The sequence below is a fragment of the Labrus bergylta genome, chromosome 14 (genome assembly GCF_963930695.1).
Source record: "Labrus bergylta chromosome 14, fLabBer1.1, whole genome shotgun sequence".
NCBI classification, from domain to species: domain Eukaryota; kingdom Metazoa; phylum Chordata; class Actinopteri; order Labriformes; family Labridae; genus Labrus; species Labrus bergylta.
Window position 1 is genome coordinate 2,745,692 of NC_089208.1, and position 13,857 is coordinate 2,759,548.

At 44.2% G+C, this 13,857-nt stretch overlaps 2 protein-coding genes across 3 annotated transcripts in view; both read left to right on the forward strand.

Moving 5' to 3' along the window:
* tmem132e (transmembrane protein 132E) overlaps positions 1 to 12,925 on the forward strand; it is a 449,773-nt gene extending 436,848 nt beyond the window's left edge. For both annotated transcript variants that reach the window (XM_065962848.1, XM_065962847.1), the window contains exons 8-9: positions 754 to 948; positions 7,579 to 12,925. In XM_065962848.1, the coding sequence (XP_065818920.1) occupies positions 754 to 948; positions 7,579 to 8,649 (1,266 nt within the window). In that variant the 3' untranslated portion in view covers positions 8,650 to 12,925. The remainder of the gene's footprint in view (positions 1 to 753; positions 949 to 7,578) is intronic.
* Positions 12,926 to 13,693: 768 nt separating this feature from the next.
* rad51d (RAD51 paralog D) overlaps positions 13,694 to 13,857 on the forward strand; it is a 21,666-nt gene continuing 21,502 nt past the window's right edge. Inside the window, exon 1 of the mRNA XM_065963141.1 lies at positions 13,694 to 13,744. Within this exon, the coding sequence (XP_065819213.1) occupies positions 13,694 to 13,744 (51 nt within the window). The remainder of the gene's footprint in view (positions 13,745 to 13,857) is intronic.

Here is a 13,857-nt window from a genome sequence, read left to right on the forward strand (position 1 = left end):
TTCTGGGAAGCAGAACTTGTGCAGAGAGGGGATGCAGTTGGTATGCTGTTTCAAGGTTTCAGTTGATGATGATTGGGGGAAGCTTGTCAGAGCACCGACCCCTTCACTGCTCTAGCATGGCATGCTTTTATTTGATGCCCGCTGGAGCTGGAAAAAAACAATTGAAGTTGAAGGTGGAAAAGATTTCCCTCGTCCGACTCTTGAGGACAAGGCCGCCGCTCCTGCTTCGCTCGATGGCTCTTCACTTTGTTCAAGTCCCTCCTGACCTCTGCTTGAGATTGTAAAGTGAAACGATGATCTTTTAAAAAGTGCTCCAAGTGGTGGGGTGCAGAGAGGCCCTGTCAAAAAGTCCAGGATTACCCCGAACAGACAAGATGCGGCTTCAAAATGCTGGTGCTGTTTCATGTGGTGACACTTAGATGGGCATGAGCGTTTCTGCTAACCGTCACTTTGAGAGCATGCCGTGGCTGCCTCACGTCGTGCCTCGTTGTCTGGCTGCTGATGGATACTGTCTCGAGTGTGGGGTTTTTTTTTTTAGATCGTCTTTTCACGATGACAGGCACAGATGCATTGACACACGGTTCTGAGACGCAGTGGAACAACAACAACAGCACCGAGCGCTTTAATCCAAAATTGGCCTGTCAGGGGTTTTTATGAGCTTCAGAAAAAACAATAAAGCTGTTGTCTATTCCGCTCTCAGACGATGTCCCCTCTTGTCATGTGAAGAGACAATAAAGTGTCTTCTCTCTGCAGGTGGAGTCTCCGCTGGCAGTCGACGCGGTGTTGGGAGAGTCGGCGTTCTCCGTGACAGATGAGAAGGTTTCCATCACCGAGATGCGAGTTCACGCCGTCTCAGGCCTGACCCTGTCGCTGCAGCCCAGCCCCGGCAACAGTCACACCATGGTCGCCAAGGCAACCGGCATCCAGACGCTCACAGCTCTGAAGCAGGTACAGTACTCGTAAACACACGCTCACTGTTCATGCTCATTAGCATGTGGCATCTTGGTTCCAAAATTAAAACAAATGTAGAAATGACTTAAACATGCATTCCCTCTAATAGCCAGCAGGGGGGCATCTCCTGTTGTTGCAAGAAGACGTCTGCTTTTATGCAACCAGATGAGAAAATGAGCTGACTTTGAAATCTATGTTTCATTTTCCTGAAGTCATAATTGTGTTTCAGGACTCAAACAAATCAAGCTGCTTGTATTTCTTTGTTAACAATGGATCCATTGAGAGTAAAACGGACGATAAAGCCGGGCATCTTTAGTACCTGGCGTCCTGGGATTAACCGGTAGCCAACATGGTGACCCCACAACGACTGTAGGGATACACTCTTAGGATGAGTAACCGCCGTCAAAATATGGTCAATTCTGTGTCCATAAAAAAAAAAGATGGTGAAGCCCACTTGGCGAAAATTGAGGCTTCAAAAATGTGTTTACAAACCAATAGGTGATAGTTACTACCACTACGAGAAGAATCAAGAGTATAGTCCTTGTTTTTTAGGGTTTTTGTCACACATGCAGTGCATTTGAAATAATCCAAGGACTCCATGTAAATCAAAGAGACGTCCTCCTCCTGCATCTCTGTGTGCTGTAACCTCCTGGATCAGTTCACAAAACCGACTTTGGGACATTTGCTTAAAATTCTCACGCTTACAGAAATGTCAGACTCCGGACCGCCGTGTGCAAAGCCTCCTGAAATATTTAAACGGCTTTTTTAGTTTTCAAAACAAAAAGAAACACCCAAAATAATGCTCCATATTTATGAAGTCTTTGTGTGTCCTGACAGTAGAGCTAGCGGCGGTGCTCCTGGGGTAAATAAAACAGCGATAGTGCCATTTCTAAGTAAAACACAGACGCTGGAACTTAAAAATTAATTCTAACCGGGGATTTGGGATGAAGGTTATGTTTATTATTGTTCTGGAAGCAAAACTCGATTTCTGCTTTGTATCAGTTTAAAGTCTGTGTGTCTTCTCTGGATTCACTTTGAACAATTAGAGAGGGATAGAAACACACTCCTACTTAAAGGAAGAATGTTTGACTTTTTGATCCAGTAGATGTCGCCCTTGGGCACCAGCATTAAACCAAAACAAACTTCTGTTAGGCCACGCCTCCTCCATACTGAAGCCTCCGCTCTCCTCCAAAGACACACCTCCAACCCCCCTCCACTCGCGTTCACATGAAGGAGTTATCAATTAGAACTCAAAATAATTAAGCACCATTAAGAGCAAGAGATTGACAAAATTGTTCTTTGCTCGAGCTGCAATCACCTGTGTCCTGCATTGTTGTGTTAGCATGCTAATGTTAGCGCTCTTTAGTTAGCTCGTAGCTTCACATTTCATGTAAACTGACACAGAATGAGCGTGATCTAAAAACTCTTACTAACATCCAAATAATCAGTGAGTATGTTCTTCTTCTTCTCTCTAGTTCTTGACTAAAACAGCTTTTATACACAAGGGGAGGAGCCGGCCGTCCCGTCCATGTAAACACGGCTCTGACAACAACACAGCCAGCGGGACTCGAGCTTCTCCCTCATTGTAGACAGTCAGGACTCAGAGACACATTTACACAGGACAGACTTCAGTTCTGCTGTGTTTATGTGTAAAATGTGCCTCTAAGGTCTAAACATATACCATCGACCTCTTTACACATTAACCCACGGCAATCCCAGTCACCAGTAACAAACTGCGGTACCCTGGAGATGTAGTGCCATTGCTCTGTCTGCACTTTCCTTATTTGGTGAAATTTAGTTTATTTACAAATCCCTTCAGTCTGTATCAACGAGGCAGGCACTGATTCAATTCACTTTCTGAGCTGGAAAAATAATTCTCAAGCTAAATCTTTAAAGCCCCTGACTGCATTGTTAGCAGGGACAGCAGATAAAGGGCAGCTGCAGCCAAACTAAAAAAGTATCCTTGATGCTGCGTTTTATCACAACCTCCATATTAACCGAGGCTGCCAAAAAACCCACATATACTGTATATCTCCCCAAATGTTTTTATTGCTTGAAATGAAAGAGAAAGAAAGAAATGAGACGCATGGAGGTAAAAAAAAACAGTGAAAAGTAATGATTTTTCTTTGCTGTGTCTTCACGTAGAAGTAATGGTCTCTACAAGTCTTTGTGAGGAATTAATTGGCAGCGGCGCTCTACCTGAGGAGGCGTGCATGTGTGTGTGTGTTCTTCCTGTCTTGCCCTCTCATTGGTCTGCAAGTAGCTAAAAAAAACGCAACGACAACCCCATCAGGCATCAGCGAAAGAGAAGCGAGCGTTAAATTCCAATTTTTCTTGCTTTCCGCTTCTTGGCCACCTTGAAATTTAATTATTGTAATGTATTGTCCTAAGTGCTCTCCAAGGCCGGGGCCATAAAAGGCAGCCAATTCCTCCGCCGGCAAAGCTCTCAGAGGAGCGCTGCAGCTATTTCAAGCCATTTGATTCTGTTTCACAGGAAAACTTTTCTAAATGTCCTCTATTAGTCTGGAAATGAATGAAACACATAAACTATGGATGGAGGGAGTCGGACAATCGAGGACTCTTTGCTTGGTTCTCTCTCTTCTTCCACTTGACAGAGTTCTGCTACAGAGAGGGCTTCAGCGCTTGAAGGTTCATCATAAACCGTGTTCTGTTGCTGTGATTCAGCCTGGCTTTGTGCTTCAATGAGCAGCTCGGTATGAATCTGAAGGGTGTCATTACGTCTCAAGTTGATGCCTCAGAATAAAATGTCTGCAGGAGAGTTTTTCTTCCAGATGCATTAGTGATGTCAATTGAAATGAATCGTGAGAAAATCGCAGTAGAGGCTGTGATTACTCCTGACTAATCAACACATTTTTCAAATACTTGAATTGACTTTTTTTAAAATTTGAAAACAATCTAAATGTGCCATATTTGATATTCAAAGAAAGCTACAAGAACCCTGTTGCAACACAAACCCAGGAAGGTTTTTCTGGGGGACCCATCAAGTCGGGCCTTGCCACCTGACCCAGCCAAAACTACCTGAGGCCATCCAGCTCATTGCACTCATTAGGCATACAGTGATGCCTTTTATGCAAAGTCATGGATGTGAAGACAGGACCACTTTGAAAACTATGTTTGCACTTTTAACATTTTAAGCCAGATGTTTACAAAGACTTGAGAACTTTAGCATTTGTTTATCCTTCCATTGCTGACCGAGTATTTAAGACAAAGAATGGCTTTCCTTGTTTTCTGGCTGGAATAAATGTTCACTTGTTGAAGTCAGATCGCTCCATTAAAACGGATAAACTAAGTCATCACATGCCTCGAATGACTCGATGTGGAGGTGTGACCCCTGAGTTTATGGTAATGCAGCGTGCACTAATGAGACATTTCATAACGGGGATCTGTGTGTTAATGACTGAATGATTTTTTAAACCTTAATAAGAGTCTCAAATTTGCAGTGCAGTTCTTACACTGTATTCTACCAGTGATCAAAGAACTGTAGAGTAACATGACTGTAGCGGCTTCATGATCAAACAAAGTTTCATATGACATGATGACTTCACTCCCTAATGACCTGCTCGGTTCTTATGCTGCACGCTGTAGATGAGCCCGGGATGATTAAGGTGGATGAGGCTCTGGGTTACCAAGGAGATTGTGAGCGTTTGTCTCCCTAGTTTTTGCGGTGTGATCACCTTGAATCAGCGTCGGCGGACGGTGAGAGGGATCTCTCTGATTGGCTGTTCTGTTGTTTCATTTCTCTCCAGCTCTCCTCTCAGGTTCAGTAAAGCCCCTTGAGCATGTCTCTGTAGTCTCCATGCTTTCACCCATTAGTGTGGTTTCTCCTTATTTGTCTCCTCCTCCTCTTCTTTTCTTTTTCCACTAAAAGACCAAGAACTGACAACGCCAGCGCCATTTTCAACTTTTTATCAGACATTATTCTCCATTAGTAGACGACATATAATACGAGTGGTGACCGACAGCAGAGTGAAAATGGTCTTCTTGTATCATAACAACGGACTACCGCCCCCTGCTGGCATGGAGAGTTATTTCCTCTGCACATGAGCAGAACATACGTGGTGGTTGGCCGTCGGCTGTAGTCTTCGCGGTGTGTTCAAGTGCAACTTTTTGGCCAAGATGTTAGGCGACGCCACAGTCGGCCTTCGTCTCCACTAGTTCTTTGCCGTCTGCTTGGTGAGTCAGGGCCTTTAGGGTCTCTGGTTTAATCACATGACTGCCCTTATTTGTATATTTGATCATTCTAGCTCTACATTCAATTCACATCCACATATACTCCCTGATGCCATGTTGCACAAATCAGAGAATGTGGGTGTATCAGAGATGAAAAACATAATCCTAATAAAGTGCAGAGATTACATTAATAATCCAAATTGAGCGCTGATTGTGGGGTTAGTTCGATGTATGGAAAAATATCAACAGAGTGCATAATTCCCTCTGAGTTCCATCAATCAAAAAAACCCAATTTATAACCAGACTTATCAAAACCCCCTCTACATGCATAACTTTCAAGTCTTTGATTGGCACAGACAGGCATGTGCCAGATGTTAAAAACACCCACTAATTTCCTGTTTTCCCCTTATATCAGTCTTTTTTTTCCCTTTTTCCCAGCGTCAGCTCATGAAAAACAGAAATGCCGTAGTCGATGTATTATTTAAATCATCCATATCAAAGGCTGTCTTCTCTCTGTCATGCTGCGATGATAGAAGTTTGGCTCATGGAGGGAATATCATCACAACATAGCACTCTTTCCCCACGAAATGCACTGAAGGGATTTTATGTCCTGAAAAGGCTCGCTGTGCATTTTGCCCTTTGCAAGAATAAAAAAAGAAAAGAAGAAGAAGCCTAAAACTGTTGGACTCTTGTGTTGGAGAAAATATTTTCCTTCCCCGTCAGCTTTTGCATGGTTGGTTGCTGATGTTAAAGCATGCAGTTAACAAAGGGGACTGTGGCAAACGGCCTTGATTACATGGACACCAGTGTTGCAGTTTATTCTCCAGCAGATGAACGTCGACAGGTAAACCAGCATGTCGGCTTTTTCCTCCATCAGGAAGCACAGAGAGTGATAAAACATACAAAATGTGAAAATCACACACAAACAATCACAGAGACTGGAGCTCGTCATTGAAAGCACAAGCAGCTGCTGTATGCACCTTATCCGTCTGAGCTGTGTTGTAGCCTTCAGGACAACGCAGTCACTCCCGCCACCCCGTCCTCCTTCACCGTGCTTGAAAGTGGTCAGATGGTGTGCACATCAGAGGCACTGGGTACTGCACATGTTCACACAAAAAGCTCTGGAGATTTGGGGGGGTTTGGAGAAAAGTCCAGAACTTCAAAAAGGCTCAGTTGGGAATAGACTTTCAAATGACGGTCAGTGCCATGAAAGAATGGGGATCTGACCCGTTGAGATATTCTTTTGAAAGACACAAACAAGGCCGAGTCGCGCGGCGCTTTGATATTCACGAGGCATGTTGTTTCCTTGGAGAAATGATCAAACTTACTAACACCGTCATACGCTCTTGAAGTCTAAAGGGAAACTGTGCATCGTGGATCTCCATAAAAAGATATCTGCAGGAGGCACTTCCTTCTTTATTCGGTCTCCTCTTTACATGTATATCTCTACATAAAGATGTATTGGCCAAACTGCAATCTAAGGAACTGTTGCAACCAAGCCATCTGATTGGACAAGAGTCATTCCATTACTCAATTCAGGGGAACAACATTGTTTGGACTTTTCATTTATTTAGAAGCACATATGGTCCTTGCCTGTTTTGACTAACTCACCAACATCGACCAGCATCATTAGTTCTATGAAATCTCCCCGATCAATAAAGTATCTATCTACCTCCCTCCCTACCTCCCTCCCTCCCTACCTCCCTACCTACCTACTCCCTCCCTACCTACTTACCTATCTACCTACCTCCCTCCCTCCCTACCTCCCTACCTACTCCCTCCCTACCTACTTACCTATCTACCTACCTCCCTCCCTCCCTACCTACTTACCTACCTACCTACCTACCTCCTTCCCTCCCTACCTACCTACCTACTCCCTCCCTACCTACCTACCTACCTATCTACCTACCTACCTACCTACCTACCTACCTACCTACCTCTCTACCTACCTACCTCCCTCCCTCCCTCCCTCCCTACCTACCTACCTACCTACCTCTCTACCTCTCTACCTACCTACCTACCTATCTATCACAGACTTTAACTCCTCTTTTCAATTGTGCACAAAGTCCTTGTGAAGTTTGAACCCATACACAAACTGTTGCAGTGATTCTCTTTTCTTTTCTGCTGGAAGGTTTTGGCAAAGAATTTTGGACATTTTTGTTAATCACTTCAAATCTTTCTTTTTATGATCCAGTGGTTGGCAGGAGAGTTCTCTAAGAGGAGCTTATTTTTCATGTTTTAAAGTGTCAGCAGAGTCTACAGTATTTAATCTTTTAGTTCATCAAAGAAATGCTGTCACCCTTCAGATATTATTTTACTAACTGTCCAAGGACAAACAAGTGTGAACCTTGGTTACTGAGAGTTGCAAATTTGACTGAAGTTCCTTTGCAGTGTGAATAGAATAACCAATCTGATTCTGTTTCTCTCTCTTAACAGGAGGCCAGTTTGTCCATCTGGATGCTCTTCAGTGACAACACAGCCGCCACTCTGTCTTACTTTGATCCCAAAGACTACAACCTCAACGCCTCCACGCTGGATGACAAAGTGGTGTCGATATCCCAGGAGCCTCAGCAACGGTGGCCCGTGGTGGTGGCAGAAGGCGAGGGATTCGGTGAGATGGTGCGTTTGGAGATGACCATCTGCGAGGCCTGCCAGAAGACCAAACGGAAAAGCGTCATCGCGTCTGCCGCGGTTCACGTCAAGGTCCGCTTCGGCCCCGAGGAGGACTCGGAAGAAGAGGCGACCACGGAGGGCGAGATCGAGCTGACTCCTTTCACCAGGCGTCCGATCATTGATCCGAACGTCAGCGGAAGAATTTACGAGACGTCCAACGAGCAACCCGCCAGCGTTCCCATTGATTACACCAATTTCCCCACCATTAGCAACCAAGAGAGGCCGACCGAGAGCGACGAGGAAGAGGAGGACGACTTTGTGCACTCGCCTCGGAACATGACCGACCTCGAGATCGGCATGTACGCCCTCCTGGGAGTTTTCTGTTTGGCCATTTTAGTTTTTCTCATCAACTGCATCGTGTTTGTGCTGAAATACCGCCACAAGAGAATCCCCCCCGAGGGTCAGGCCAACATGGACCACTCCCACCACTGGGTGTTCTTGGGAAACGGCCAGCCACTGAGGGCCCAGTGTGAGCTGTCACCGCAGCAGGTGGAGAGTCCCAGCAACCCCTTGGAAGGTGTGCAGACTTGTTGCCACGGGGACCACCACAGCAGCGGCAGCTCCCAGACCAGCGTTCAGAGCCAGGTGCACGGGCGGGGCGACGGCAGCTCCGGGGGCTCGACGAAGGAGAACGGCGAGGAGGCCAGCTCCCCGACTTCCAAGCGCAAACGAGTCAAGTTCACCACCTTCACCACCCTCCCCACGGAGGAGCTGCCCTATAACTCCATCCCCATAGCGGACGAAGAGGACATTCAGTGGGTTTGCCAGGATATGGGCTTTCAAGACCCAGAGGAACTGCACGATTACATGCGCAGAATAAAAGAGATAGCCTGAGATAAGAGGGGGGGGCAGCGTGGACCGACGCTCTCAGCTTTCTAAAGAAATGTTCCTTTCTATTTTTCTCTTTTTCACCTAAGTGAAAGATAACTTTTTCACAGACTAAAAGGCCAACTGTTGTTTCGGTTAGAGTGTGTTCCATTTAGTTTGCACAGTGCTGTAATCTCATACACGCTCACACAGGAGAGAATGCAAAGGGAAGCAAGCCAAAGACTTGACCAGAGGATCTCAATATCACTGGAGGAATCTGTAAAATCTTGGCTATATGAAACATGTTTCACCGCAAAAGTTGAGTGAGTCATGGCCAAAAAAGTGAGAGCTGCTCCGGCTTATTTTTTAGGATCTGCTTTTTGAGAGAAAAGCCTGATAGGGACAGGAATGTAGAGGTTTTTGGTGTTGGCTGTGTTCTTTGCTGGCTCAGTTGGACTCTGCTGTACTGTACCTACTTCAAACAAAGAGGCCTTTGATGAACAAAAAAAAAAAAAAACTGTCAAAGACTCTCATGGAAGCTATGTTTAAAAAAAAAAAAAAAAAAAAAATCATTTTGTTTTGCCAAAGTAGAAAAAAGTGTTCTTTTAATGGCGAAAAACTTTCTTCATTGTTGTTCTCGGTGCAGCACACTCATGATTTGTACTCATGTTCATTCCATGCATTTTTCTACATTTCATAGCGAGGCAAAAAGCAGTGCCCTACAACTAGTCCTTCCTGGTCCTGGATAAAAATCTAATGCCTTATAAAACACTTCTTATATCAGCGCAGACACCCTGTTTTTTCTCACCACGGCTAGAGACGGTGTAAGTAAGACGTAAAAACACTGAACTCGAGCATGAGGTATACATGTGTGTTTGGAGGATCTCGAATATCTTTGCATGGACGCGGATCTCGAGGCACAATCAGCAACCTTTTTTTTTTTTTTTTCCCCAAATTTGTAGATGTTTGTATTGTAATTATATAACCATTCATACACATAGTAAAAGTAAAATAGGTTATCATGCATTACACGCATGTCATGCCAGGCATACTGACACGCAGACATTCTTCCTCTAGTATCTGTAAATACTGAATATCGAGACAGGACTCGCGTCCCCGCACCAACGCTCGACGACTCCCTGGCTCCGAGCTCGAAAAAAGAGTGGGCAGCCCGGGATGGAGTCTTGACATTTTCTTTTTTTTAGTCTTGTGCTGAGTAGAAGGGTTCCCCCTTTTGGTAATGTCGAGCAGAACTGTAGCTTTTTAAAAACAAATGGGTCTCACATGTGGCTGTTGAACATTTGGGTGGTTTGCTATGCATCAGAATTGTAAGAGATCTGATCTTTTGGGTGATTTATTTACCATCCTGAAGTTAAGCTGTCCCCACCAGCCTCTGGGGGAAAAAATGAACTTATGAGGTACTAGTTGGAAACATTCTCACTGAACACAGGAACTCATCTAAACTCTGCAGGAAATGCCAACCCCCCCCCCCCCCCCCCCCCCTCCAGGAAACAGGATTGATAAATAATTGATTGGTTTTGCGCCATTATTTTTAAATCATGGCCATCCCATGTTGAAAGACACACTCTCCAATGTACGCCCTTTCCCCCTCATTTTTTCCCCCTTCTACCTGTGTGCGTCCTTTTTCTTTTTTGTTTAATCTACTCCAGTGAACTCACACCTGGAAGTCAACAATGTACTGAACATGACGACGACAGAAGCTTATTGGTGAAGAAGATCAGTGTTTCTATTGGCAGATGGGCTGTGGATGTGGATGCATTGAGTGTGTATCTCAGGACGCTGAATGGCTTTACCAACAAATCAAAGTGACTACCATATTGGTCCGAGTATAAGATGACCCTGATTGTAAGACGACCCCCCTCTCCCCCAATCCTTTACAAGACTAATTTCAGCAACGTGCCCCACCCTGCATTTACTCAAAGACTACAGCCTCTGTGCATGGGGCGCAGAAACTAACCTCTAGGCCACCAGCGCCCCCTGCCAGACAATGTTTATCAGCAGTGTGTTTTCATAAAGGTGCCCAAAAAACACAACACCCATTTTGAAAAATTTCACTCACAATTCAGTTGCAGGAGAGACCTGACAGCGGCCATCTTTCCCTCTGATACCTTCACTTGCAGAGGGGGAGTCCGCATGGTGGGAAGCGGGCCCAGAATGTCCTTTAGTTCAGTGGTTCTCAACTGGTCAAGCCTCAGCACCCACCGCCAACTCCTTCATGAAAAACTGAGACCCAAATTTCTGTTATTTTTTAAACAATCATATTTTTTTTATGAAAAACGAAGGTAAAAAAGTGTGAAAAGAAAACCTCTTCATAGACTTTTTGCCCCCATTTTTCTTCCTGCCACACCTTTCAAGACCCACTGAAAACAGCTCCGCGACCCACTGATGGGTCCCGACCCACCAGTTGGGAACCACTGCTCTAGATTAATCGATCTTAGACGGCGGTTTTACACTGATAAAATGTTGCATTGATAACCAAAATTGACATCATACCTTTGCCTCAGTTGTTGGTTAACCTGAACAACTTTTGAGTCACCGTGTCCCCCTGGTGTCTCCCCCTGGTACTGCAGCTGTGACGGCTCGTCTCAGTCATGAGCACACTCGCTGTAAAGATATCCATTATTGTTAAACTCATATTGGCATTTTAAAAGTCTAGACCCTGAATATAAGACAATCCAACTTTTTTTCTGGTGAATTTCAAAGGGGGAAAAAAGTCTTCTATTTGGACCAATAGGGTAAAATGAGCACCGCCATTGGATGTTATTTGAAGGTTCGGAGGTTTGACTTGAGTTGGGAATTTCCCTAAAGCAGGAAAATGAAATATCATGCAGGTTTTTGAAAGATCTTAAGACATCGCAACTGAGATTTCATCCAAAGTTGCGAGGCAGCCAGACATATGGTAGTAAAGGAGAGCATGATGACAGCAAAGCTAGCAGTGTGTTTTTTAATCACAGTCGCCCCGTTAAGTGCAGCGTGTGGAGGGGATGACTTCTTTGAAGGTTGTTATTCTGGCGTCTGATGTCTCGTGTTAAACAAGATCTTTTCTGGACTAATGAAGCAACCACAAGATCAAAAAATGAGTTTTCCCGTGTCACATTCCTTTAATTCTGAAACCGAATCTTAAGGGCTTGGATCTTCTTTTATGTTAACTGATGTTTTTAATCTTAGAAATCTAATGTTGCTTTTGTTCCTATGTTGTGATAATGAGTGTATATATATGCTCTATTTGTCACTGAAAATGTACTCCTGTACAGCTCCATTAAAGACCCAATCCAGCATTGTTTGTACAAAGTGCAGAACTCAAAGGCATATTCTATATTTACTTTGAAAACTTATTCATTAACACAAAGCTAATCCAATCAGATCTGACCAAGGAAACGATTCAAGAACAGTGACATTGTAAATACGGGAGCAGAAACAGACATCTGTTGACATGTTTTTCCATCAGTGAACCATACTTTCTAAAAGTCCGACATGTAAATATCTACATTTGAGCTGTCCGTTAATCCTGGATTGGGATCTTTAAGGATCTGATTTACTGCATGCCCTCTCTTTGTTCCATGTGGTCGAAATGAACAACCACCTGATTCTTGGTATTTCATGGAGTTTCAATCTGTGTTAACATCCAAAGAGAAGACGAGACGTTCTTTTTTCCTGACACACACCAAGCCCCCCGTCCTTAAGCCACGGCATCCAACATGATTTTTCTCCCCCATGATATTTAGAGAAACGTCAGCGAGCTGGAAAGTGCTTCAGTTGAAACGTTTCTCAGGATGAATGTAGGAAGTCTTTACTGAACCTGGCTGTTTGGTGTTAATGTCAGTCTGCCCAATATGAATCTATAAAAGATCAAGTATCTAATAGCAGCTTCACACACTGATTCATGTGTTTCTTTTTTCTACGTTTGATCTCTTGATTTAAATCACACTGTATGTAAATAGGTCGCCCATTTCATCATTTTTACATTTTAACATTTTGTCATTTTATTTTTTTGTAGTGCTTCTTTGGTGAAGGTGCACATGTTGCTCATTTTGTATTTCTTCAAGCTGCTAATAGAAACTTCTTACAACGTGTTATTGAACATCTTGAATTGTATCTTTATGCCCCCCCCTCCCTGCACCCGATGGGAAACTGTGCACGTCTCTGTCAGCTGTGCCAAGCAAACGCCACCCTCACAATAATATGTTATTGTACAGAGCACTGTTAAATTTCCTGTATTCTCTCGGAAACAAACCCTTGTATTTTCCTGTTATATGTAAAGTACTAAAGAAAATGCAATACACTAACGTCAAAGTGTCATTTTTTTACTTTACCTGATTAGAGAAGACGAAGACAGAAGAGTATGAATGTTTTGTGAATTTTCAAGTATACCGTCAACAGTCCTTAGGGCGCGGTTACACTGGCCATCCGTACCGTGCCCAAGCACGCTTCAAAGTCCAGTACGATTGGCCAGTGTGACCGCTTCGTATCGTGCTTCAGCACGATACACTTCATGCACGAGCACAAACATTCAGGAGAAATCCAGAGTTTCATGTCTGTATCTGAATAACATGACTCAATATAAGACACAAAGTATCTGTCATGTTCTCTGTTTGTTCTCTGATGTGCAGACGCGGACTCGACTGTACGTCTCTCTCTCTCTGTCTCTCTCTCTCCCTCTCTCTCTCTCTGTCTCTCTCTCTCTCTGTCTCTCTCTCTCTCTCTCTCTCTCTCTCTCTCTGTCTCTCTCTCTCTCTCTCTGTCTCTCTCTCTCTCTCTCTCTGTCTCTCTCTCTCTGTCTCTCTCTCTCTCTCTCTCTGTCTCTCTCTCTCTCTCTCTCTCTCTCTCTCTCTGTCTCTGTCTCTGTCTCTCTCTCTCTCTCTCTCTCTCTCTCTCTTTCATCTGGCCTGTTTGTAAACTGAGCACGCTTCATAATAACATAAATCGTGCATGTGTTGTATTACGACGTTATGTACAAGAGGTAATCGTGCTCAAGCACGGTTTAGTCCTGGCCAGTGTGACCGCGGGCCGTGCCGGCCAGCGTGGGAGTGACACAGCGGGGGGGCTAATCATGCTTGAGTACAGCATGGTACACATGGCCAGTGTGATCGTGCCCTTAGAGGTCCGCCCCAACACACTATGTTCATATATTATTGAAAGAGGAAAGTAAATATTATGTAGGTAAAATATTGAATCTAGTTTAGATTAAATAGGAAAATCTTGCACTATAGTCAA